General features: G+C 42.7%; 1 protein-coding gene and 1 pseudogene across 1 annotated transcript in view; one reads left to right on the forward strand and one right to left on the reverse strand.

The window, feature by feature from the left end:
• The first annotated feature begins 1421 nt into the window (after positions 1-1421).
• On the forward strand, positions 1422-1982 carry LOC136381271 (rho-related GTP-binding protein RhoC pseudogene; annotated as a pseudogene).
• An 11620-nt stretch (positions 1983-13602) lies between these two features.
• CCDC6 (coiled-coil domain containing 6) overlaps positions 13603-27001 on the reverse strand; it is a 128944-nt gene continuing 115545 nt past the window's right edge. Inside the window, exons 8-9 of the mRNA XM_066348221.1 lie at positions 19160-19284; positions 13603-17876 (exon numbers count right to left, since the gene is read on the reverse strand). Of these exons, the coding sequence (XP_066204318.1) occupies positions 17682-17876; positions 19160-19284 (320 nt within the window). The 3' untranslated portion in view covers positions 13603-17681. The remainder of the gene's footprint in view (positions 17877-19159; positions 19285-27001) is intronic.

Consider the following 27001-nt stretch of genomic DNA (forward strand, 5'->3'; position numbering starts at 1 on the left):
CTGAACTGACTTGGGGCAGGAGTGGAGAGGACAAGCAAGATTAAACTAAATGCAGAGAAAATTGGCAAGATTTTGTGCCTGGCTTGAATTGGGTGCAGAGAGACTGTGACAAGTTCAGGACACTGCCCAGATTTCCGGGTTAAGGAACTTGGGTGGGTGGTAAGATTCTGAAAAATAAGAAATTTGTGACCATTTTCTATGTATCAGGCACACAGATAGACTCTTTTTTTGTATGTGTGACCAAGACAGAGTGAAAGACAGAGAGAGGGACAGACAGACAAGAAGGGAGAGAGATGAGAAGCATCAATTCTTCATTGCAGCATCTTTGTTGTTCATTGATTGCTTTTTCTTATGTGCCTTGACCAGGGAGCTGCAGCAGAATGAGTGACCTCTTGATCAAGCCAGTGACCTTGTGCTCAAGCCAGTGACCTTGGGCTTCAAGCCAGCAAACTTTGGGCTCAAGCCAGTGACCATGGGGTCATGTCTATGATCCCTCGCTCAAGCCAGCAAACCCTCCCTCAAGCTGGTGAGCTCCACTCAAGCCGAATGAGCCGCACTCAAGCCTGCGAACTCAAGGTTTCAAACCTGGGTCTTCCGCGTCTGGGTCCAACACTCTATCCACTGCGCCACCACCTGGTCAGGCCCAGAGATAGACTCTTTTATTTATTTATTTAATTTTTTTATTTTATTTATTCATTTTAGAGAGGAGACAGAGAGGGACAGAGAGAGACAGAGAAAGAGAGGAGAGAGACAGGGGGGAGGAGCTGGAAGCATCAACTCCCATATGTGCCTTGACCAGGCAAGCCCAGGGTTTCGAACCAGCGACCTCAGCATTTCCAGGTCGATGCTTTATCCACTGCGCTACCACAGGTCAGGCGAGATAGACTCTTGATGGCAAGAGATGGTGAACTGGTCCAGGGCCACAGCGTGTGAACAAGTGGCCAAGGAAGACTGGAAACTTTCTCTCCAGGTCCAGGTTTATGCACTTTCCAACACTCTGCACTGCAACCTGAGAAATGAATCCTTCCCAGGGACGAAATTTCTGCCTTTCCCATCACGACTCCTAATCCATAAAGATCAACAAGGAAAATTCAGGCACTCCAGGAGGCGGAAGGGAGGACTTTTGAACTTCTAGGGTTTTCCGCACCAAAAATAATAAAAGTGTCTTATCTGAAGTCACCTCACACTGGCAAATTCATTTTATTGCTTTTATTTTTATTTAATACATGCTATACACACTTAAATACTTTGTCTCTCACACCCATTTTTATTGCTGGAGGCAGATCTCCTGTGTTTGTTTTTTTAACTTTCCAGAAGTGTTACAGACCAGCACTGCCAATGAGTATAAGAAATGAAAGACAGAAGCTCTGTGTCCAGCACCAGCCTCGTAGCTGAAGGTGGCTTAGGAGGCTGCCCCAGCCATGGTTGTGATCTGAAAGAAACTGGTGATTGTGGAGGAGGGGGCCTGTGGGAGGACCTGCCCCTCATTGTCTTCAGCAAGGATCAGTTCCAGAGGTCTGTGTCCCCACTGCCTGCATGGCAGACACAGAGGCAGACGGCAAGCAGGTGGAGCTGGCCCTGTGGGACACAGCAGGGCAGGAAGACTATGGTCGCCACCAGCCTCTCTCCTGCCCCCAACAATGACATCATTCTCATCGACAGCCCGGGAAACACTCCTGAGAAGTGGGCTCTGGAGGTGAAACACCTCTGCCCTGATATCCCGTCGTCTTCCCGGAAAATAGGAAGGACCTGCCGCAGGATGCGCAGACCAGCAGAGAGCAGGCCCGGATGAATCAGGAGCCGGTCCATCTGTGCAAGGCCAGGCCATGGCGAACTAGATCAGTGCCTTTGGCTACCTCAAGTGTCCACCTCAGGTGTTCAACCAAGACTAAGGAGGGGTTGCAGGAGTTCCTCGAGTGGCCACTGGGGTTGGCCTCCAGGTCTGCAAGAACAAGCGCCTGAGGGGCAGACCCATTCTCTGAGGTCCCCGAGGCTTCCCCTCCTGCCCCACTGTGCGTCCCTTCACAGGCACGCAGAAACACGCCCTTCCCCGGCCCCAGCCTCTTAGAACTCCTTGCTGAAGGCGTCCTTTTCATTCTCCTCCAGTCCAGGACTGCATTGAGTTCCCCAAGCCCCCGCTCCAGCGGTGGTGGCGGCAGGCCCTTCCTCCCTCTCAGCCCTCTGGGAATGGAGGGCGATGCCCGCCCTCCCGGGGCAGAGTCCGCGGATGCCGCCTGGGTGCCGGGGTGGGGCTCTCAAGCCCTCTGGCGTTCTCCAGGGGATCCCCGCACTGCAGCAGGCCTGGGGTCATGGCCTGGGAGGGTGTAACCCGGGGTCCAGGCCCTCGGTGTTTCTGTACTTGGTGGGAGCATGAATAGAAAGGCTACAGGGTTTTTTTGTTTATTTGTTTGTTTTTAATTTTATTTATTCATTTTAGAGAGGAGAGAGAAAGGGAGAGAGAGACAGAAAGGGAGAGAGAGAGAGAAGGTGGAGGAGCTGGAAGCATCAACTCCCATATATGCCTTGACCAGGCAAGCCCAAGGTTTCGAACCGGCGACCTCAGCATTTCCAGGTCGCCGCTTTATCCACTGCGCCACCACAGGTCAGGCCAAGGCTACAGGTTTTAACATGTGTAAAACAAAACAAAACAAAAAAAAGAAGTGAAAAAAACACCCTATGGAATTATGTATTCAACCTGTTTTTTAAGTATCTTTTCCCCGATTTCATTTTAAGAAGCTGGTTTGAGGTTGTTTTTTGTTTGTTTGTTTGGTTTTTTTTTTTGGTATGCTTGTTTGTTTGTTTTATTAAGTAGAACCTGGCCTGGTAAATGTCTATTGAATGAAAGAATCCATGAAGCTCGTAAGAAAAACCAAGCAAATTCTCAAACAATAAAATTCAATAACCAACACATTCTCTTCTCACAAGCTCACGACCTCTCCATGTGACCTCACAGCAACAGAAGAAAGTGTTTCTCACACTCCAGGCTCCAAACATCCCTCAACAGTCCTGCCAGAGTGGGACAGAGCCCGTTCCTGTTTTCCCTTAGCAGAACGCACACGGTCCCAGGTGGCTGCAGGGCTGTTTGAGGGAGACTTGGCTTCTTGCAGGAAGGTTCATCCAAGTGAAGGTAACTGGCAACGTGCACCCAAAGAGCTGCCCTTCAGCCCTTGAAAATATTTATTAGGAAATTAACTTCCTGTCCTTAATCAGCCCAGTGTGTTTAGAGATGAGACTGGCTTGGGCACAGTGGGGACAGGAAAGAGGATGTGACAAAGAACAGTTATCAAGTTGTGTGTGTCTCTGCCCCATCCAGAGACACTGTATACCTATATAAATGGGTTTTGGCCCCGTTTCATTTCTGGGCAAGCTGAGGGAAGGGTGGGTAGCAGATACAGGCAAGTAAAGGAGCCTTCTGCCCAGTTTCCAGGACTGCCAGATACGTCATCACATTTTCTTTTTCTTTCTTTTTTTTTTTTTTTTTTTTTTTTTTTTGGTAGTTTTCTAAAGCTGGAAACGGGGAGAGACAGTCAGACAGACTCCCGCATGCGCCCGACCGGGATTATCCCGGCACGCCCACCAGGGGCGAAGCTCTGCCCACCAGGGGGCGATACTCTGCCCCTCTGGGGGGTTGCTCTGCCACGACCAGAGCCACTCTAGCGCCTGGGGCAGAGGCCAAGGAGCCATCCCCAGCGCTCGGGCCATCTTTGCTCCAATGGAGCCTTGGCTGCTCGGGCCATCTTTGCTCCAATGGAGCCTTGGCTGCGGGAGGGGAAGAGAGAGACAGAGAGGAAGGGGGGGGGGTGGAGAAGCAAATGGGCGCTTCTCCTATGTGCCCTGGCTGGGAATCGAACCCGGGTCCCCCGCACGCCAGGCTGACGCTCTACCGCTGAGCCAACAGACCAGGGCCACATTTTCAAGGTGGGAACTTGATGAGGACAAGTGCTTCCATACAGCGCTCCAAATGAGATTATATAAAACTCGGGAAAATTCTGAAAAGTAATATGACACCTTTTAGACACAGCATTTATACACCAGTATTGCTGGGAAAAGAAATATCAGTTTTGAAGAATGCAACTGTCTTTTTGTAAAATTGCATTTTCAGAAAGTGAAGATTAAAAAAGAAAATCTTGGTGATATGACAAGCTAATTTGACATTTATTGGCAGACCAGCCCTGGCGCTGCAAAGCCATGGGATACAGGAATACCATATTTCCCCATGTATAAAATGTACCTTAATTTTGGCACCCAAAACTTGAAAAAAAATTGTATTACATAAAGTTATTGAACTCAAGTTTTATTCATCATAAAATTCATACAACTCCTTAAGCATGAAAAAGCGGGAAATGCAAGTAAAAAAAATCAACCACTGTATAAGATGCACCCAGTTTTTAGACCTCAAATTTTTCAAAATAGGGTGCATCTTATACATGTGGAAATATGGTATATAGTAACAGCTCTCATATATTGAAGGCTTAACTTGTCCCAAGTTCTAAGTTCATGTTGTAAAAACTTTACATATAAGCCCTGTCCAGTTGGCTCATTGGATGGAGCACCAGCCCAGTGTACAGACGTCCTGGGTTCAATCCCAAGTAAAGAGACACACAAGAGAAGAGATCATCTGCTTCTCTACCCCTCCCTCTATCCTTCTCTCTCTCACCCTACCTCTTTTTCTTTTCCCCTTCTCTCCCTCTTTCCCTCCTGCATGGCTTAATTGATTCAAGCATTGGCCCTGGGTGCTGAGGATAGTTTGATTGGTCTGAGCACATCAGCCTCAGGTGCTAAAAATAGCTCAGTTGATTCAGCATCGGCCTCACACAGGAGTTGCCAGGTGGATCCTGGTTGGGGGGGACATATGGGAATTTGTTTGTCTTCCCTCCTCTCACTTAAAAAAAAAATAGAAAAAAAACTTTGTATATAATAATACACTTATTTCACACAACTCTATGAAGATGAGAAAATGGATTATGCAATTTACCCAAGGACCTCAGTCTCAGACCCATTATCTGAAACTAGGCACTTAAGTCCAGCGCTCATCCTCTCACCTACACGCTGAACATATACATCAATAGCTACAACAAAAACAGGTTTTGATGGGCCCTGGCTGGTTGGCTCAGCGGTAGAGCGTCGGCCTAGCGTGTGGAGGACCCAGGTTCGATTCCTGGCCAGGGCACACAGGAGAAGCGCCCATTTGCTTCTCCACCCCTCTGCCGCGCCTTCCTCTCTGTCTCTCTCTTCCCCTCCCGCAGCCAAGGCTCCATTGGAGCAAAGATGGCCCGGGCGCTGGGGATGGCTCTGTGGCCTCTGCCTCAGGCGCCAGAGTGGCTCTGGTCGCAACATGGTGATGCCAAGGATGGGCAGAGCATCGCCCCCTGGTGGGCAGAGGGTCTCCCCCTGGTGGGCGTGCCGGGTGGATCCTGGTCGGGCGCATGCGGGAGTCTGTCTGACTGTCTCTCCCTGTTTCCAGCTTCAGAAAAATGCAAAAAAAAAAAATAATAATAAAATAAAACAAAAACATGTTTTGATGAAGAAAAAAGTGAAAAGGAGCCACACCTAATATCAAATGAACCGCTTACTCTGGTCTTCCTGTAACCAGATTTGACAAGAGGGTAAATCTTGGAGAAGTATAATTCTTAGAAACTGATTAACCTAGAGAGATCAAGATGATGGGTGTTGGCAACCTCTTTATATATAGGCTGAACTTTCCTTCAGAGACAGAAATGGACTCAAGCTTACAGATAATTTATCATGGAAAAACTAAGAAAAATGTAACTCATGATATGGGCTCACAGGTATTTCAGGTCAAACCTGGCCCTGAGTTTGAAAAGTGGGTATCTTTTTTCTAACATTTGGAGAGACTTTCAACGCATAAAATGGGCCAGTAACATGAACAACCTGAACTTTGTCTGAATGGTAATAAAAGTTATTTAACAACTGAGGATCTTAATGTCAATTCAAGGCACTTGTTTTCCTAAAGCATACAGAGAGTAAATAATATTAAAACAATCACTTGGTTTTTAATTGTTTTACAAATGAAATCACTTCTTTCCTCCTCCACGCTGCTACAGTTCCCATCTCAGGAAACTAACTCTTGATGGCTGAGTCAGACTGGTCTGAAGTATCTTCTTCATGACCAAGGAAAACAAGGACCTCTTTCCAGATAAAGGTATGGAATTTGAAGACGGAGTTCTTCAGATTAGGAAAGGAAGATGGCTGGAACTCTGGGTGCTAGTAGAATCTAATCAAACTATTGCTGGTTCCATTGCTCAGTCGCCACTGTCCTAGACTAACAATGTCAAATTAACAAATTTTATCCTTGTAAAGAAGTTAGAAGGAAAGAATGTTAGAGGTTTCCTCCACCCTACATTTATTTAGTTTTTTGAACAATTTGATTTAATAGCCAAGATGAAATATGTGATGATCCTTTTAGAGATGGAGCTCAGAAGTATCAGAAAGGCTTAACTTGTCCCAAGTTCTAAGTTCATGTGTAAAAACTTTACATATAAGCCCTGTCCAGTTGGCTCATTGGATGGAGCACCAGCCCAGTGTACAGACGTCCTGGGTTCAATCCCCAGTAAAGAGACACACAAGAGAAGAGATCATCTGCTTCTCTACCTCTCCCTCTATCCTTCTCTCTCTCCTTCTCTCTCTCACCCTACCTCTTTTTCTTTTCCCCTTCTCTCCCTCTTTCCCTCCTGCATGGCTTAATTGATTCAAGCATTGGCCCTGGGTGCTGAGGATAGTTTGATTGGTCTGAGCACATCAGCCTCAGGTGCTAAAAATAGCTCAGTTGATTCAGCATCGGCCTCACACAGGAGTTGCCAGGTGGATCCTGGTTGGGGGGGACATATGGGAATTTGTTTGTCTTCCCTCCTCTCACTTAAAAAAAAAATAGAGCCTGACCTGTGGTGGCGCAGTGGATAAAGCATTGACCTGGAAATGCTGAGGTCGCCGGTTCGAAACCCTGGGCTTGCCTGGTCAAGGCACATATGGGAGTTGATGCTTCCAGCTCCTCCCCCCTGTCTCTCTCTCCTCTCTCTCTGTCTCTGTCTCTCTCTCTCTCCCCCTGTCTCTCCTCTCTAAAATGAATAAATAAAATAAAATAAAAAATTAAAAAAAAAATTAAAAAAAAATAGAAAAAAAACTTTGTATATAATCACTTATTTCACACAACTCTATGAAGATGAGAAAATGGACTCCGAGTGGTTATGCAATTTACCCAAGGACCTCAGTCTCAGACCCATTATCTGAAACTAGGCACTTAAGTCCAGCGCTCATCCTCTCACCTATACGCTGAACATATACATCAATAGCTACAACAAAAGCAGGTTTTGATGAAGAAAAAAGTGAAAAGGAGCCACACCTAATATCAAATGAACTGCTTACTCTGGTCTTCCTGTAACCAGATTTGACAAGAGGGTAAATCTTGGAGAAGTATAATTCTTAGAAACTGATTAACCTAGAGAGATCAAGATGATGGGTGTTGGCAACCTCTTTATATATAGGCTGAACTTTCCTTCAGAGACAGAAATGGACTCAAGCTTACAGATAATTTTATTTATCATGCAAAAACTAAGAAAAATGTAACTCGTGATATGGGCTCACAGTATTTCAGGTCAAACCTGGCCCTGAGTTTGAAAAGTGGGTATCTTTTTTCTAACATTTGGAGAGACTTTCAACGCATAAAATGGGCCAGTAACATGAACAACCTGAACTTTGTCTGAATGGTAATAAAAGTTATTTAACAACTGAGGATCTTAATGTCAATTCAAGGCACTTGTTTTCCTAAAGCATACAGAGAGTAAATAATATTAAAACAATCACTTGGTTTTTAATTGTTTTACAAATGAAATCACTTCTTTCCTCCTCCACGCTGCTACAGTTCCCATCTCAGGAAACTAACTCTTGATGGCTGAGTCAGACTGGTCTGAAGTATCTTCTTCATGACCAAGGAAAACAAGGACCTCTTTCCAGATAAAGGTATGGAATTTGAAGACGGAGTTCTTCAGATTAGGAAAGGAAGATGGCTGGAACTCTGGGTGCTAGTAGAATCTAATCAAACTATTGCTGGTTCCATTGCTCAGTCGCCACTGTCCTAGACTAACAATGTCAAATTAACAAATTTTATCCTTGTAAAGAAGTTAGAAGGAAAGAATGTTAGAGGTTTCCTCCACCCTACATTTATTTAGTTTTTTGAACAATTTGATTTAATAGCCAAGATGAAATATGTGATGATCCTTTTAGAGATGGAGCTCAGAAGTATCAGAAATGTGCTTCCCACATCCACGTGGCCATTTAAATATTGTTTATCTCTCTTCTTAAGTACTGACCTAGAACTAGTGAGAGAAGCAAGTTAGAAGCTACTCAAAGGTCTGAAACTGATCAAACAGGACATTAATCATACCTGAACCAGAGCCACAGAGGACTGACCCCTTATTCTGCATCTCACCTTGATTTATACCCAGTTGTGCTACCCAACCTAGTAACAAATTGTATAAACCTGAAAGGCATGTACAGCGAGTCCACAGAGGAAGGCTGGCAACACAGAAAGCACCCACAAGTTGAACCTCCTATTTCCACAAAGTCAAAGTAAAATACAGCTCAATGATTTCCTTTCCCTAACTACATTATTAAAGTCAGGGAGGCTATGGGGAGGGGGGTGTCTCACTCCATATTTGCTTAAGTATATAGCCTCATTACTGATGTACCTTCATTGGGACTTTTGAATTCACCCTAACTCTCTTATCCCAAAATTTCATGAAGTCAACCCAAAACGTAATGACAACATCACATCTCAACTTAAGAATTAGAACCCGCAGGACAGCGGCAATCAGTGGCCTTTCCCAAGCGGAAGAGAAGCCCTGAGCAGGCCAAACCTATCACCTGTGGAAATGGGCATATGGAAACAAAAAGGGAATAAAGGAGAGAACGTTCTCTTGTTTAACTTCACCAGGACGTCAATCAGTCCAATCCAGTTCCCCAGAGTCAACAGCTCATAAACCCATAAACTTACACTCAGTTCAGAACAACTTTCACTTTTTTATTTTTTCAGAGGGTGGTATATAAAATACTGCTGCCTTCTTGCAAAAATTAGAATTTTCCCCGGGTGGCATCTCTAGCACTGTCTTCCCCAAGACTCCCTTCTTCCTTTCCATTCTTAAAAATCTCTTGATCCTCTCCTTTTCTGATTTCTGAAAATTTTATGATGAAGAGGTTAAAAACACAGAAGCAGAAATTAGTCTAAGGAACTCTCAGGTATCCATCACCTAATTTAGGTAATCAACATACCACTTTCTTCTTATTAGCTGAACTTGTGCTAGGAATTCCCATGTAAGAGGGGCTTCCGGCCCTGGCCGGTTGGCTCAGTGGTAGAGCGTCGGCCTGGCGTGCAGAAGTCCCGGGTTCGATTCCCGGCCAGGGCACAGAGGAGAAGCGTCCATCTGCTTCTCCACCCCTCCCCCTCTCCTTCCTCTCTCTCTCTTCCCCTCCTGCAGTGAGGCTCCATTGGAGCAAAGATGGCCCAGGCACTGGGGATGGCTCCTCGGCCTCTGCCCCAGGCGCTAGAGTGGCTCTGGTCTCGACAGAGTGACGCCCCGGAGGGGCAGAGCATCGCCCCCTGGTGGGCAGAGTGTCGCCCCCTGGTGGGCGTGCCGGGTGGATCCCAGTCGGGCGCATGCGGAAGTCTGTCTGACTGTCTCTCCCCGTTTCTAGCTTCAGAAAAATACAAAAAAAAAAAGAGGGCTTCTGTTTTCACCACCCCTTCCCCTTTCCTAGTCCCCATGCATATTGACAACCTCTAGCCACACCTCCTTCATTCTGCAAGGGGCTCACAAACTCAGAACCCTGCAGGCCCCACGATCACTGTGCTCGGAGGGGTTGAGGCCCTGCAGCAATCTTGCTTTTCAAAAGAAATTAAGAATCTGATTTTTTTGAAAAATAAAATACCTCCATTTAAATAAAAATATTTTTTACAATTTTCATAAATTGTCACTATGTGAGGCGATGGATATGTTAACTAATCTTATTGTGATCATTTCACAATATACATGTATCAGATCATTACACTATATACTTTGAACTTACACAATATTGTATATCATTTTCCCCCCCTCAGGAAAGCTGGGGGGGGGGGGAGGAAAAAGTGGAAAATAAAACATGTTACATTTTTCCACCCTTGGGGAAAATATTTTTTTTCCCCGAACCCATCAGGCCAAACCAAATAAATGATAGCAGGAGGTATTTAGCACCCAGGCCATGCCCCTGCTGTAAACCTGGTACAATGCTTCACACCCCGTCGGCCGACAGATTTCACCACTCATGCACCTTGCCAACATCCCTCATCCAACTTGGAGTGGCAACTCTTGGCTTTGCTGCCTCAGACTTCCAAGGAAGCTTCATGCACAATTCAGAAAATCCTAACATGGGGTCATTCTTATCGGTACCTTACACCCAAAGGTGAAGGAATTAGTGGACCTAGGTCCCAGCATTCCTGTCCTCTGAGGTCCTTTCTAAGTGATTCCTTGGAACAACCCCATGGAACTGGACTGGGCTCCAGCTGCCTAAAATGCTAACAGGCTCAACACATCCCTCTTTGGTCTCCTTCTCTCCGTTATACTCACCTCTCAAGTAAGCTTCCTGCACCAAGTCCTTGTCTCAGTCTGTGTTCAGGGAACCCAGACATCACTTGGATTGATGCTCTTACCTCCAGGATTTGCACATGCTGTGTCGTCTGTCCCTAGCACTCTTCACTTAATTCCCACCTGCTCTTCTGTTCTTCCAGAACCTGCTTGATGATCATCAGTTCCTCTGGAAGTCTTCTCTGACCTTTCCTCTTTTCTAATGCATTGTTGCCAGTCATAACACTGACCACACCTGTAAACCTAAGCTCCGAACGAGAGGGAACGGTAGCATTCTTGCCCTCCACCACATTTCCGGTACTGTACACAATGGCTGGCATGATTCATGCTTAAAAAAAGTTGTAGAATGAATTATATTGGAAATAGTTAAAAAGTTATAATCCACAGAACCTAATACTCTTAAGTTTTAACAGAATGTTCACTGGACCCTAATGATCCCATTCTCATTCCTACTTTGTAGGTGAGAAAACTGGATTTAGACCAGAACTGAACTCACTGGACACTTTCTACCCAGGTACCTTACAGCTTGAGGCTTTGTGCCTGACATTAAAGTGACTAATAGGAGTTCAGTCGGTCCCCAAGGTTAATAATTTCCCAACAGTGGTTCAATCCCAGCAGAGCTATTCCCAGGGGATGGGGCGTGGGGAGAAAAGAAGGCCAACGAGACTTAACTTGAATTTCAGGATTTGCCTTTTTAAAGTCCCTTAGGAACATTTAAAGAGCAAACCCTAAATCCACAAGAGACTTAAAGCAAATGTTTTTGTTAAATTTCAGATGTTGTATTTTCATCTTTCCAAGTTCACTCTGGGTCTTTTTGCACTTACTATTTTTCTCACATACTAGTGCTTTCCCCCACCCTGCCGAACACACAGGGAATGTTCACAATAGCTTTTCTCACATCCTCACCAATTAATTTTGTCATCTATTTCACTTCCGGCTGGGTCTGACTTTTTTTTGTTTTTAAGGGTAGACATTGTTAAGATCAATTACTAAGACCTTTTTTTGGGACCATTAATAATCTTGAAGTTGTACCATCATTACAGAGGGTATTAAAAATCAGATCTTTAGAAAAAGACTTAAATATATTTAGTTCAACAGCATTCAGTGTGATATGGGATGAGGGCGGTTATGTAAGGGAACAGAAAAATCTAAGGGGCAGGAATAAATTTCCTAGGTCAACACAGACATCAGGCACATCCCATAACCAACTATGCACTGATTTCATCTATTTCTAAAGTGTTTAGGCCTAGATTAAACATTAGTGACTGAATGCAATTGTATTTCTACACAAAATGTTTTTTTGTGTGACTGAGACAGAGAGACAGAGAGAGGGACAGACAGGAAGAAAGATGAGAAGCATCAATTCTTCGTTGTGGCTCCTTAGTTGTTCATTGATACTTTCTCATATGTGCCTTGCTTATGGGGCTACAGCAGAGCGAGTGATCCCTTGCTCAAGCCAGTGACCTTGGCTCAAGCCAGAAATCTTGTTTATGATCCCATGCTCAAGCCAGTGACCCCACACTCAAGCTGGTAAGCCTGCGCTCAAGCAGGCGACCTTGGGATTTCGAACTGGGTCCTCTGCATCCCAGTCCGATGCTCTATCCACTGCACCATCACCTGGTCAGGCTCCACAAAATGTTTTGATTCAAGTAGCCTGTATGTTAAAAATAGGAACCCAAATTTCCTTGAGTTTTACATACACTTTTCTAAATCAACCATTTCAATTTTAGAACCATGTGGACACAGCATCTAGAAGGTATTAAAAGGAAAAAAATGTTCCCATGCAGCTTAAACTTCACCTACATGTTACAGCATTCTGTGTAGATCCTATTTTCTTCAAACTCTAACCGTAATCAGAGTGGCCATCTCCATTACACAGATCAGAAAACTGAAGCTGGCAGACATAACCAGGACTTGAATCTGGAGGTCCTGGGTCTGGTCAACATTTTCACCAAGTTACAACTCAAATCTAGCTGCCAAGAATAGAGAAGCATTTTGAGATTTTGGTCATTTCAATTTACCACATGACTAACCAAGTTAAAAAACCTTTTCTAGTAACTGAATTAACATGGAATCTTGATTAAGCCAGAGTGAGTCAAGACTCAAGTTTTATTGCACTTTTATATAGAAAGGGGCCTAGGTTTAAACAGTTTGAACTCCTAAAATGGTATCACAACTCGGTTCTTGAGGACTAAGTTCCTAAGGACTAGGGATCCTGCTAAGTATTGTGCTTCCCCCTCAGAATATAAACACTGACCGCTGGGGCCTAACTAAGTGCAGCATCCACCCTCCCTGCCCAAACGTGTATGAAAATCACTGCACATACCAAGGTTCTCCCTAAGGGAATGGATGTGGAAGGCACTGGACTGTGTCTTGTGTGTAAGGAACGGGACTAGCTCTCACCTCAACTTTCTCATTTTGGCAAGGTATCGAATAGCCCTGTTTCATAGGGAAGGGACTTGAGCTTCAGAGGCTAAGTGACTGGCCTAGTGAAAGAACTGCTCCTCAACCCTGGAACTGATTCAAAAGCCGTGCTTCCTACAAAGTAGGAAGAGGAAACCATACAGATAGATTTAAAATGTTAAGAAAAGCTAATATACCGAATAGAATGTCCAAAGTCTGACAATAAAACTAATGTTTATATAACATTTTTGGAATTCAAGAGTGTTATTTAATTTTCAGAATCCCCTAGGTTTCCAGTTATAGACTTAAACACAACACAAAGAACAATGCACGAATCATAGGCATACAGCTCAAGGAAATTTCAAAAAGTCAATATATCCAGGTAACCAGCACCCCAATTAAGAAACAGAACCATACCTGACCCTTTTCTGTCCTTTTGGTAAGTTTATTTTCTAAGGGAGCCTTTAGGATTCAGATTCTATGTTAGATATCAGAAACAACAGGGAAACAATGTTCATTTTCCAACTCACAGACCAGAAAGAAATAAGGTAAAAGGCTCAAGAGGTACATTTTAAAAAATTATCTTTATTTAGGTTTCTGATTCAGCACATGTATCAAAGACTAATCAACATAAAGTAAATAAGACATTAATTGGAAGTCTTACATCTCTCTAAACTCTGACCAAGAATGTCAAGATTGCCTCTATTACCAGAACTTCAACCTATTCAAGTTGTATACAAGCTATCATGAACATACAGTGTGCACAGATACGCAGAGGCCAGGACATGCTAGCACTTGACTCTCTTCTCTTCCTCATTGATGTCTGTCTGACAGTCCACTTTTGCTTTCCATGCTCAGTTCCAGAGAAAGTCCAAAGAAGCCTCAGGGTCAACCTGATCAAACACTCTTCTGGAGGAACGCATTCTCTAACTGTTGTGCCTGCAACTTTGTTTTTTCCAGGATGAAGTTCAGATCGAGATGTATAATACAATCTAGATGACGGTGCAAACTAAGTCAAGAACTAAGTTGAGCAGTAACCAAGTTAAGGCATGAATGCACACACGCACACGTGCACACGCACAGCACCCCCCCGTCATGGACACAGATAGGATTCCTCCGATTGCCTAACGGACGGGAGGCAAATCGGAGCTTGGCAGTTAACCACAACTGCTGAGCATTCTGCAACATGCTCCCCGTCATTTTATGCAAACAGCTATGTGTGTGTGTTTTATCAAAAAAATTTTTTAAAGAGAAAAAATATGCAAAAACCAAGCAAAAACCTAAAAACCCCTTAACCTCTTCCAATGGCTCTTGAGCATGGAACTCGTTAGCAGCATCGATGGCTGGCTCTTGAATTTGGAAATAAAAGGTGGTGTTTCTATGTATTTCTTTGGTAGTCATCACTACAAAGTTTTCAGTGTTGGTTATCTATAAGACAAGTGCTGGAGAGAAGATCAAGTTACACAGAAGTCTCTCTTCTGTACTGAGTTAGATAAAATTGTTGAGCTCTCGAAGCAATTTACTATGTTTTTTCTTGTCTTACTGGGCACTCCCTACAAGCAAGGCTTAGTGCAGGGAAAGTTCGTGTCTACCTAACAAAGGGTGATACCTATGCTATTTTCCTACAATTGAACAGTTAACAAAAAGTCACATTATTCCTTATTTCTGGTCAAATCTGAAATCAATTACAAAAGGACAGCAGCACTTGGTGTCAAAGCCACATTCTGGTCACATTCATTCCATGGCTGTGGTATCTCAAGAGCTCAGAATTTAAAACTCCCTACAGAGGAACAAGGTACAGGAAATCTTAAATTCTTCCACCATCTGCCAAATGTCTAGAATTCTGTCTAGAATGCCAGCATGCTTTTGAGAGAAAGCAGTTCAGAGCCCAGAGAGGTGTCAGGTATTAGGTAAGTTCTTTTGGTTTCATGTAAAAGGCATGGTAATCTGGCAATGAAGTCCTTATCCCATTAGCAGCACAGTGTAGCCAAGGGTCTCTGTCTGCAGACAGGAACATGAAGCTACTGACGCTACTGTCGCCCCCTCCCGCCTGCCTTTGGGATGGCCACTGATCTTACAGGGGCCTTTTGGGAGTCAGCCCAGAGGTACCCAGGGCGAGTGGGCAACAGGAATGGCAGGACTCATGTTCTGCCCCCGTGACAAATGGCTGAGGTAAGTCAGCTTCCCATGGGCTCAGGGTCTGAATCTGATGGGTCCCTGGCGGTTAAATCATTGCCAAGAAATTGTCATAGCAGGTACTGCCCAAGTGTGACAGGCTCCATATGGGGTCACAAAATCACTTTACAAGGACAGGAAACGGTATAAATTTAAAATAGTAGTATTTGTTTGACTGATTCTGAATGTCTGCAGGGAAAGGAAGCTAGATTTATGTTGAAAAGGTGCTGTTCGAAGGAGCTGTGTTTTAGCTGAAATGAAATGACTGGTCAAGGGAACCCAGCATTACATTTCAGCAGGAACCGGAAGGTCAAGGACCGTGTCTCTAAAAGGCATTTATTAGGGGCTGTTTGCTCACTCCAAGCGCTCTGTCATTCGCCACATGGCAATGCTTTCACTGTTGTGCTTTCAGCAGGTTACTAAACTGATAGGAAGTAGAGGGAAGATCCTCATATTAAAGACTTTCTTGTTTGAGCGTAAGACATCACCCAACAGCACTGAAATCTAAAATCTTGTAGAAGATTCTTGTAAACATATGCCATATTTCTCCTAGGAGGAACACCAAGAACTGTACCATGAAGGCAAATTTTGTTTGCCTACGCTCAGAATCCCCCGGAATGGCAATGTACCAGGAGGGACAGCGAGCTGTCGGTGAAATTCCCTGGGTCGGGTCTGACCCAGGCTGATCATATTAAAAATCTAAAGCCTCAATACTATGACAAACTTCTCCTCCTTTTTGAGAACTGTACTATAATTATGTATATTACACACACATTATAAATACAATTTATATAGACGTACAATTCCTTCCAACCAATTAAGGAGTGACGCTCTCAGTTCTGGGGGTGGAAACAGGAAGAGGTGAAGAATTCTATTGTTGCTTTTACTCTCAAGTTCTTAAAATGCTAGTCAAACACTATATTCCAACAAGACTTTTTTCTTTCTGTAACTCTTAAATATTCAAAGGCAAAAATGGAGGTTTCTATACTGTACAATATTAAATATCTACAATGTCATGGTTCCTTATGTTTAGGAGTGTGTTCAATAAAGAGCTAGCTATTAGAGATGGTTGTCACAAAACATGGACTCTTAAAAATTACGGATAAATTAACTTTCAGTCCTCTGATTATATCCAACAGATACACATTCTCATCATAAAATATACATTCTCTAGTAAGTTATTTTCGTCCACAGCATATATAAATATGCAAACACAGGTGGTAAAAATCACTTTACTACCAAAGTACAAAACAGTAACTGCTGAAAAGCAAAAATAAAGATGTTGCAAGTATTAAGAAAAGAGTGACTTACAGTGTTTCACTTCAAAGTGAAACCAAATGATTTATTTGTGCTAGAAGAATGAAGATATGGTATTCAGAATATACTTCTTTGTACACACTGCCCTTGCTCACACTGGGCGACATAAGCAGTCACCAGTACAAATGTGCTACTTTCCTCTGCACCTCCTCTTTTCACCAAGCAATAAGGTTATCGTCTGGCCATTACCTATGCCAAGGTATTCCTGTAACGTTCACTTCAAATAGTATCTTCTAATCATTTTGCACCTTTTAAAATATTTGTTCAAACTCTATTTTAGGGGAACACAAAAAACGGAAAGGGATAATAGCCTTTGTTGTTATAACTGCATTTGCCTTCTGCAGCAAAAATCAAAGAGCATGTTCTAATCAGCCGTCACAACCACGGTGGGAGGACATCATCTATGGACTCATGTTAAAGGGGGCCGGCTTGGGTAGATTAACATTCAGAACAAAGAAAGAATCACACTTTAATATACAGTAATCATCCATCCTATGCAGGTGGAAAAGGTACAGCCAGGTGATCCATTACTTTTGGCTGTTTTGCAAGACACACAGATGTTGCGATACTGAAAATAACCTATAAAAAGTGTGTCTGTAGAAAACTCTCTTAAACAGTCTATTGTCTTGGGCACTGACCCGTCTAACTTTCCATTCTACACTGAAAGCTAAATTTTCAAAGGTCTGAATTGTAGTGCTGAATTACTGGTATGTTCAGTAAACACCATTATAATGGGGAGATGGTAATAATAGCTCAGTAATTTTCTGCAACTTTGTGGAAAAAAAAATGTAAAAAAGATATCCCTTTTTTATTTTACAAAACTAAAAGCCAGGAAAATGAAGCTCTGGGCCAAGCAAAAACTGCACACTGCTGCTGGCTGACCAAACACTGAACAGCAAAGGGTGCAGCCGGGGAACGGACGCACATGTCGATTCAAGTACAACGCTGATGGAAAAGTCACCTGTCTAGTGTTGTAACCCACAACACCGGCTGCGTTTCCGACAAACATTTACAACACAATTAATAGTGAAGCCTAGATAACCTCAGTGCAAATAAGTCAGATCCAAATATGCCAGGGAAGGAAGCCTTTGGCATTGAGTAGACGGCTCCACTGTCTGAGTCCCAACACGAGATTCCGACTGAGCACATGCATTAAGGCTGGGAGGAGGGGTGCACTGGATGCTGAGAAGCGGCGGGCTGCGTGGGGGCTGCTGAGGGGACCGTGGGCTGCATGGGCGGTGGGGGCGGGGGCGGAGGTGGCTGCACTGGGGTCTGTGTGTTGGGAGACGGAGGCGGGGTGGGCCGTTTGAATTTGTCAGGACTGTTGCTTCTCCGTGGTGAAGGTCTCTGTAGAGAGGAGAGGAACAGAGCAGGTCAGGTTAGGTACAGATAGCTCATTTCTAACACAGTCTAACTAGGGCCTGAAGCCAGTGAAAAACTGACAAAGACAGATAAAAAAACCCCAGTGATTTCCTTACCCATCTCTGTTGGTTTCTAAACTGGTAATGAAAATTTAAATAAGGCAGAGTTTATACCTACACCCATGAAAAAGCAAAATTACTACAAAACTTGCATTGGCCACACTACTTCACCTGTCCTCTTTCAACGGGACAGTCCAAACATTAAAGTCTATACATCTGTCACATCCTCTCCTTGTATCTGTCCCAAGAGACTTCTGTCACTAAAACGTTTTCAATATCCTAAAAGCTACAGTTTTACTTTTACATAAAGCCCATCAAACCAGCAGAATAGTTTCAGAAAGATCTCACATGCTTTTGGTGAGTAGTTTCTCCTTTTAAAGATTCCTTTTTTGGGCCTGACTGGTGGTCGTACAATGGAGAGAGTGTAGATCTACGATGCTGAGGTCCCAGGTTCAAAACCTGAGATTGCCAGCTTGAGCGCAGGCTCCCCAGCTTCAGCATGGGGTCTCTGGGTTGAGCCTGGGATTACTGACATGATCCCATGGTTGCTGGCTTGAGCCCCCCAATAAAGGCACTTAATGAGAAGCAAGCAATGAACAACTAAAATGGAGCACCTACAAGCTGATGCTTCTCTCCTTCCCCATCCTTGCTAAAAAAAAAAAAAAAAAAAAAGAGAGAGAGAGAGAGAGAGATTCCTTTATTGGGAATAACTTCCATGCTCTCCTACTTACAAACTCCTATTAGCTATATTTCCAATTTCTCTATTACTCCACTAAATAATAAGTTCTAAAGAAAAGAAATTCCCAAAATGAAGTTTGAAAAAGTTCTGAGGCTAATTTCAGGAAGAATACTGAGGGCTAGTGAACCATGAAAGTATAGACAATAAATATTTCAGACACTATGGCAACTAACAATAACTTGTCAGGACAAGGAGCTGGCTGGAGTTCCATCAAGGCACTGGCTAGAGCGCACAGTAGGTTTCAAAAGCGCAATTTTTCAAAGAAAGCAAAGTTGAAATTTTGCTTCAAAGATGGATTTTAGCATCAATAACAGAATTCAGTACAGACTGTGAGGAAGGAGGTGAATTTAGTATCAAACTGGGAGGAAGAAAAGTGAATGTCTAAGGGCATCAGTCCTGGTCTCCTAAGGAGGACCAGTTGCTACCACCATCTGAAATAAAGTACGTCTTCAAACTGCATGGATACTCACTGTGATACCATGCGACGCTCCCATATGCTGCACGTGAAGACCGGGGGAATTGTAATAAGACATTCCGGCTCTAGTCAGTGAAGCTGGTGGTGTGAAACCAACCGTGTGACTTGCATATGATAGACCTGAAATAAACACCACCTTGTAAGTATGATTTCAAACTCAAATTATCTGTTCTCATCAACCATCTAGGATACTTTAAAATGTAGAATTTCTCAAGTCACCTACAAAAATAAAACTAGATGCAAAGCATGGTGGGTTCACTGAATGGCCTGCCAGATAACCAGGGGTATATCAGCCAAACCTTGGAACAGAGCAGAGAGGCTAAAATAATTATAAACATACGTGGTCCAATGGTCTTCAACAAAAGTGCTGAGAATTCACAATGGGGAAAGGGAAGTCTCTTTAATAAACAGTGTTTGAAAGATTGGATATCCACACACAAAAGAATGAAACCAGACCCCTATTTACACCATACACAAAAACAACTCAAAACAGATTAAAGACTTCAATGTGACATCTGAAACTGAAACTCCTAAAAGAAAACACAGGGAAAAAGCTTCCTGATATTGGTCTTGGCATAAAAGCAAAAATAGACATAAAACTAAAAAGATTCTGCTCAGCTATAAAAAGAATAATGGGTATATCAAAAGAAGAAGAGGGGGAAAAGGGAATGGAGAGACTATTCAAACAAAAAAACTAAAACTTCTCAAGCCTGTGGGGAGTTAGATTCTCGAATCCAAGAAGCAAACATAATGCTGAGTTACCTCAACCCAAACAGATCTTCTCGAAGGCAGAGAACAATATAATTATCAAAAAATCAATGACAATGACAGAATCTTCAAAGTACCGAGGGTAAAGAACTTAACATATAAAGGAAGGCCCATTAGATTATCAACATATTTCTCAGCAGAAACTCTACAAGCTAAAAGAGAGTTGACCCAAACATTTAAAGTATCGAGAGGAATTACCAATCAAGAATACTATATCCATCAAAGCCATCCATTGAATAAGAATAAAAACTTTTGTGGACATATAGAAGCTGAGGAAATTTATCACCAGAAAACCTCCACTGCAGAAAATATTCAAGGGGTTATTCAACCAGATACAAAGAACAAAATAACAGAAAACTACAAGGAAAAGATTCAACAAGGTCACAATAAAAATAAGAATTATCTATGACAACAATAACATAACAGAGGAGAGGATCAAGATCTGCAGTAGCAACAGAGGATGAAGTGTAAAAGCATTTATAAGACAAAGGACTCTAAAACATATGAAAATTTTTTCTTAATAACCTAATGGTAACCGCCCATGAAAAAGCCACTACTGAAACACATAGCTTAAAATAAAGAAGAAACAAGGAACAAAGTATGGCATACCATCAAACAGAAACAACTGACGGAAACACAAAACAGAAGAACCAAAGGAGACACAGAGCTACCAGAAAACAAAACATAAAATGGCTATAGGAAATCCTCAAGTGTCAATAATTACCCTAAATGTAAATGGACCGAACTCACCAATGAAGACACAGAGTAACAGATTAGATCAAAAAGCAAAACCAAACCATATGCTGCCTTCAAGAGACACATCTGAGCTGCAAGGACAAAAGTGGACTCAAAGTGAAAGGTTGGGAAATAATTCGCCAAGCAAATAACATCCAGAGAAAAGCAGGTGCAGCCATACTCGTATCTGACAATGCTGACTTCAAGCCAGCAAACGTAACCAGAGACAAAGATGGATATTTCAAAATGATAAAGGGGACATTATATCAAGTAGATATAACACTTTAATATATTATAGAAGACATCTACTAACTGATCAAAAAATAGAAAAAGACAAAAACATGATCACACTTAGAGGCTTAACACACCATTGATGGCTTTAGATAGATCATCTAAACAGAAAATCAATAAAAAAAAATATTGGCCTTAAACAACATACTACCAGGGGTCCCCAAACTTTTTACACAGGGGGCCAGTTCACTGTCCCTCAGACCATTGGAGGGCTCCCACATACAGTGCTCCTCTCACTGACCACTGATGAGAGAGTTGCCCCTTCTGGAAGTGCGGCAGGAGCTGGATAAATGGCCTTAGGGGGCCAAATTGCGGCCCGCGGGCCGTAGTTAAACCAAATGGACATAACAGACAGTTACAGGACATTTCATCCCAGATCATCAGATTATATCAATACATTCTTCTCCAGTGTGCATGGAACCTTCCCAAGGATAGACTGAATATTGAGCCACAAAACTAACATTAACAAACTCAAGAAGACTGAAATTATACCAAGCATATTTTCTGACCATAAGGCTTTGAAATTAGAATTCAACTGAAAAAAGGAAAGTAAAGAAACCCACAAAAATGTGGAAAATTAAACAACATACTTCGAAAAATGACTGGATCAAAAAAGAAATAAAAACAGAGATCAAAAGATATATACAGCCTAACCAGGCAGTGACGCAGTGGACAGAGCAAAGGACTGGGATGCAGAGGACCCAGGTTCAAAACCCCGAGGTCACTGGCCTGAGCACAGGCTCACCCGGCTTGAGCGCAGGGTCGCTGGCTTGAGTGTGGGATCATAGACATGACCCCATGGTTGCTGGCGATCATTTACTGTGACGTTTATTTGTATGATAAGGACTTTGTTCAGCTGGGAGAGGGAGAAAGAAGAAGAGGTTTTCTTTGAACAGCTTTGTGGAATACAATCCTAATTCTATTTCTTATGAAAGTGATGTAATTTAAGAGAAAGGCTATGAAAGTGGATCCTCATCCCCAGAGAAGCTCAGAGAGTTCGATCATGTTAATAAAAATAAGATCTAGCCTATATTCTAGAATTACAAGGTTAATTGTTATTATGTCAAACTACTAATCAAGAATCTTCAAAGACTCCCTGTTGCCTATCTAAATAAAAAAATAAAATAAAATCTCTTCTCTGGCTATTATGAAGGCCTTAGCATTTGGCTCCAACCTATCTCCTGATGTTTTCCAGGTTAGTGGATCTCAATGCCCTTGACCAACCCAAATCTATGAATCAGAATCTCTGAGGAACAAAGTTCTAGGGCAACAGGTATTAAGAACCCCAGTAACCGTATCACTCTTGAGTCTGACATCCACATTTCAGTTCATGCCATGCCCTCCGCCTGGGATATCTTCTCTTCACCACAGAACTTAACTTACTCCCCCTTCCCCCTACCCTGTCAATCAGGACCCCACTTGGCCTTTTGAAGAGGCCAAGAGCCCAGACTCTACAGGCAGCTGCCATATTACCTCAGACTTTTGTTCTGCCACTTGGTGTTGAGTGACTGTGGATTTTAATTCTTCAACTACAAAATGAGATTATCATAGTGACTTCACAAGGTTGTTGGGAGTATGAAATGAGTTAATGTCACAAAATACTCAGCGTGTCTGGCACCAAGTTTCAGCTTACAAAAGTTCCCTTCAAGGCCCGTCTCGTACGCTCTCTAATCTGGGAGCTCTCTGTTTAAACCTTTTTAAAAAAACTATTAGTTTTCTTTCTTTTGTAAAACATTTTAAAATATTCTGCTCACAAAAATTAGGGGATATTTTATCGCTTCATATGATAAAATATCCCCTAATTTTTGTGAGCAGTATAGTTTATAATTCACAAGAAGCTGCAAAAACACTACAGGGCTCCCATGTAGCCTTCCCCCAGCCTCCGTCAATGATCCCCGACATAATCACAGCACATGATCAAGACCAGGAAACTGACATTGCTCTGACACTAGTGACTAAGGTGCGACGATTTGGGTTTCATCTGTTTTTACTGTATTCTCTCTGAGTGTACATATGTGGACCGCTCAAAATAGTTTTACCAAGTCTAGATTCGAGTAACCGTCACCACAATCGGGACACAGGACTGTTCCCATCACCACCCTTTAATAACAGTCGCTTTAATCCTAACCGCTGGCAAGGACCCATCAATTCTCCATCACTATACTTCTGTCACATTGAGATTGTTACAGAAATAAAATCAAACAGTATGCAACCCTTTGAGATTAGCCATTTTCATTCATCATAACACCCTTGTAACCTGTCCAAGCTAATTTAATGGCATGTATTAAGTTAATTCTTTTTTTATTGCTGAGTGGTACTCCATGGAGCAGGTGTACTACAGTTTAAGTACTAAACTTTCTAAGGGATATAAATATATAAAAACTATCACAGCTGGCCTTGTATGAAGAGTTTCCAGTTTTTTAGATTCTCCCCACTCACTGACTTCCTAGGCCCTGTAGTTGATTAGAAGCTTACAGAGACCAGAGACAATGTCTTACTCATTTGTTTTTCTTTAAATTCTAATCATCATGCACCTGAGCCTCTGACCCAGGAAAATAACAAAGAATAAGAATCCAAAAAAACCTGGGTTGAAAATGCCAAACTCTAAACACTGACCTACTTAAATAGAATACTATGGCTTTATGAAGCTATTGCTGGAATAAATTTCTCTTATTCTGATACAGAAATACATTAAAGTAAAACATTTAAGACTTCACTGTCCACAAACTTGACTGTAAATTTAGAAGATAATTAATTAATTAAAAGCAATTCATGACAGAAAAAAATAAGCAAAATGAAGCAAGATACAAAAACGTATAATCCATTTAAAGCCAAGTGCCTAAAGGAAAATTGCGAGAGGTGAGGGGTAGGGAGAGGAACCACTCTAAAACAGTAAAAGAATAACACCACCTTCGGATAAAAGGATTCTGGGTGATTTTATTTCTGCTTCTTTATACCCTTCTAACTTTCCCCAACTTTCCTGATATATCTTTGCTAAAGAAAAACGTATACGCAAAGTAAAGGTAGATGTTTGTTTTTTTTTAGTTACGAAAGTCATGCATGCAAACACTGTCTTTGTAAACCTTCATACAATCTAGCTGCAGAACCTAGTGCCTCTCCCTGACCCGCCCCCGCCCCCAAAACCACCTCACTGGGCCCGCTCCAGGGTCAGCGGTCTGCCGCTGCTGCCGCCTGCAAAGGCCACTACTCCTCACTTTACTTGACCCCGGAGCACTCTGTTCTCACTGAAATGCTCTCTTAACTCAGGGGCATTGTGTGCCAATTCTCCTTCCCCTTTCCAATCTCCTTGGCTAGATTTTCCTCCCAAACCTGACCTCCAAATAGTATAGTCACTTCAGGATCAGACAGGAGGTTCTCTCCGTTCCCTGTATCCTCCTGCGACTAGGTGCTCTCATCTCACTTCAGTAGCTTTTCCAATTTTAGAGGAGTTTAGGGTTATAGGAAAGTGGCAACAGTAGTAGAGAGAGTTCCTATATACCCCACACTCAGAGTCCCCTGTTATTATCATCTTATATAGTAGTATGTGATACATCGTCATAACTAATGAACCAATACTGATACATTATTCCAAACTCAGGTCCATCCTTCATTTGTATTTCCTGAGGTTTTTACCTAATGTCCTGTTCCGGTTACAGGGTCGCACTTAGAATACCACACTACATTTAATTGTCGTGTCTCCTTAGGCACTTTTTGGCTGAGACATTCCTTAATTTTCCTTGGTTTTTGATGACCGTGTCAATTTTGAGGTATATTGATCAGGTATTCTGTAAACATCCTGTCCCTTACAACTGGGACTTGTCTGACGTTTGCCACATGGTTAGACTGAGGTTATGGGTTCTGAGGGAAAAACCCACAAAGGCAAAGTGCATTCCATCATATCACATTGAGAGCACATACTACCGACATGATGTACCACTGTCGACGCTGACCTTGATTACCTAGCTCAGGCAGTTTCCGGCAAGTACCCCCATTGTAAAATTACCCCTTTTTCTCCCCTTCCATGCTGTATTTCCAGGAGGAAGCCACTATATGAAGCCCAGAACTAACGAGCGGGGAGTTATACCCACTTGCTAGGGGGTGGAGTACCTCCGTGAACTGTTGGAAATACTTCCGTATGGGAGATTTGTCCCTTCTCCCTTATTTAATCAGTCATATATTGCCATCAGTATGGGCTCATGAACATTTATTTTATCTTTGGTTTACATGTTATCGTTCAAGCTGTTCCAGTTTGGCCTGAGGAAGGCTCTTTCAGTCGGCCCCTGTGCTGCTCGGACACACCCTCATCTCTGACTTCTGAGCACCTCCTGACTCTCCGGCAGTACCAGGTTTTCCAGGTCCACCCTAGATACTCCCCATCCCAGCCCTAGAAACGGCCGCCTCTCCAAGAAGCCCAAGCTCTTCTCACTGATGAACTTAAACACCATGATTTGAGTGGTGGCTGTGCATGCGGCCAGTGGGGTATAGACTCTTTTTTAAACTACATTATTCCTCATTCCTGATGGAGGCACATCAAAATTGACTAATTGGGAATGTCTCTTTCTTAGGCTGTATAAAATAATGGACAACCTGAAAATAGTTATTGTAAAGTAATACTTCCTCCATAAATAATTACATATACAAATCCACATATAATCAAGAGATGGATCTCTCCGAAGTCCTAGGAAATTTACCTTTCAAACAGTGAATCAGGATTTAGCGTATGTCAGCAAGTTGGTGAAAATGCAAGTCTGCCAAGGTCAAATGCTAGGGGAGGAAGAAGAGCCAACGTGCTTAAAATGGAAACAGAAACTCTAAGAACATCATCATTCCACTAAGGAAGTGATTAGATAGTCTTAATTTTGAGAACCTCAAATTTCTTCCACTAAAAATGAAAGTAAAAAGAACACCTGAGAATTCAGGTTTTGCTGATACATTATGTACAGGACTGCAACGGACTAGAATAGGGTAATTCTGCTGCCCAATAGGAGATGAAATCGATTTTGATGGTATTCTAGAACCTAAAATAGGCTACAAATGTTCTCAGACTGTCTGAAAGAAAAAAAAAAATCTAAGTGTTATTTATTCCATGGCTTAAGGAAAAATCAAATAGCTTATCTATACCAGCAAGCCCCATACTCCGGGAACAGAGCTCCTTGAAAGTGAAAATGGCGATCTTCCTACAGAATATTTGTTACAATATAAGTTATTATCGACAACAAAGGCCTGACCGTTTTGGTTTCAATGATCACATTATATTTAATCCACTGGAAAGTACGTGCCTCTACTAAAGATTTCTTTAGGCTTAAATAAACAGAACGTTAAACTGTATGTAGTATGAATCAGCACCGCCCAGCAACTCTAAAGGCTACTGTCCACCTTGCTTCCATCTTGATTCTTCCTCATGCACGCCCTCTTCTTACATGGATAAATCAGAAAGCAGAAAAGACGTTTATCGTGGTAATAAAACCCAAGTGCTATTTGGGGGAAAGGAAGAGAGCTAAAAAGGGAGGCTTTTGGTGAGACACGAAGGACACAGAAACAGTTTCAGGAACATCTTCTGGGCAAGAACTAGGGGGAACGATCAGGACATGGACCCAGGACACAACGTCACTGTGGTTTGCAAACAGCCCCTCTTTACGTTGCGGGAGGCCAGAGCCAGGACGCTGGCCCCCAATGCACCAGCACTGCCATGCTTTGTCTAGAGCTTTCTTCCGATTGCAAATATTAAAAAAATAATGATAATCTCAGGACCATAGATAGAGCTGGGCTAGATCCTAAACTCACAAAACCAAGCCATGTCCACCTGCCACTTGGCCTCTGGCTACCTGCATGACTGCATTTCCCTTCACTAACCTGAATGATGCTCCTTGTTTTTAATCACTGACACAGACAATCTGAGGTGTCACCCTGACATGAAGTTTTTTCACTTTTCCAAACCACAAAACCTTGACTGCCTCCACCCTCCTAAGCAGCCACTTCACTAGATTCTGCTGTGAAACTCCTTCTCTACCCCCCCCCCCCCACACACACACTTTTTCCCTAA

Source organism: Saccopteryx leptura, chromosome 9, assembly GCF_036850995.1.
Source record: "Saccopteryx leptura isolate mSacLep1 chromosome 9, mSacLep1_pri_phased_curated, whole genome shotgun sequence".
In the NCBI taxonomy this organism is placed as follows: domain Eukaryota; kingdom Metazoa; phylum Chordata; class Mammalia; order Chiroptera; family Emballonuridae; genus Saccopteryx; species Saccopteryx leptura.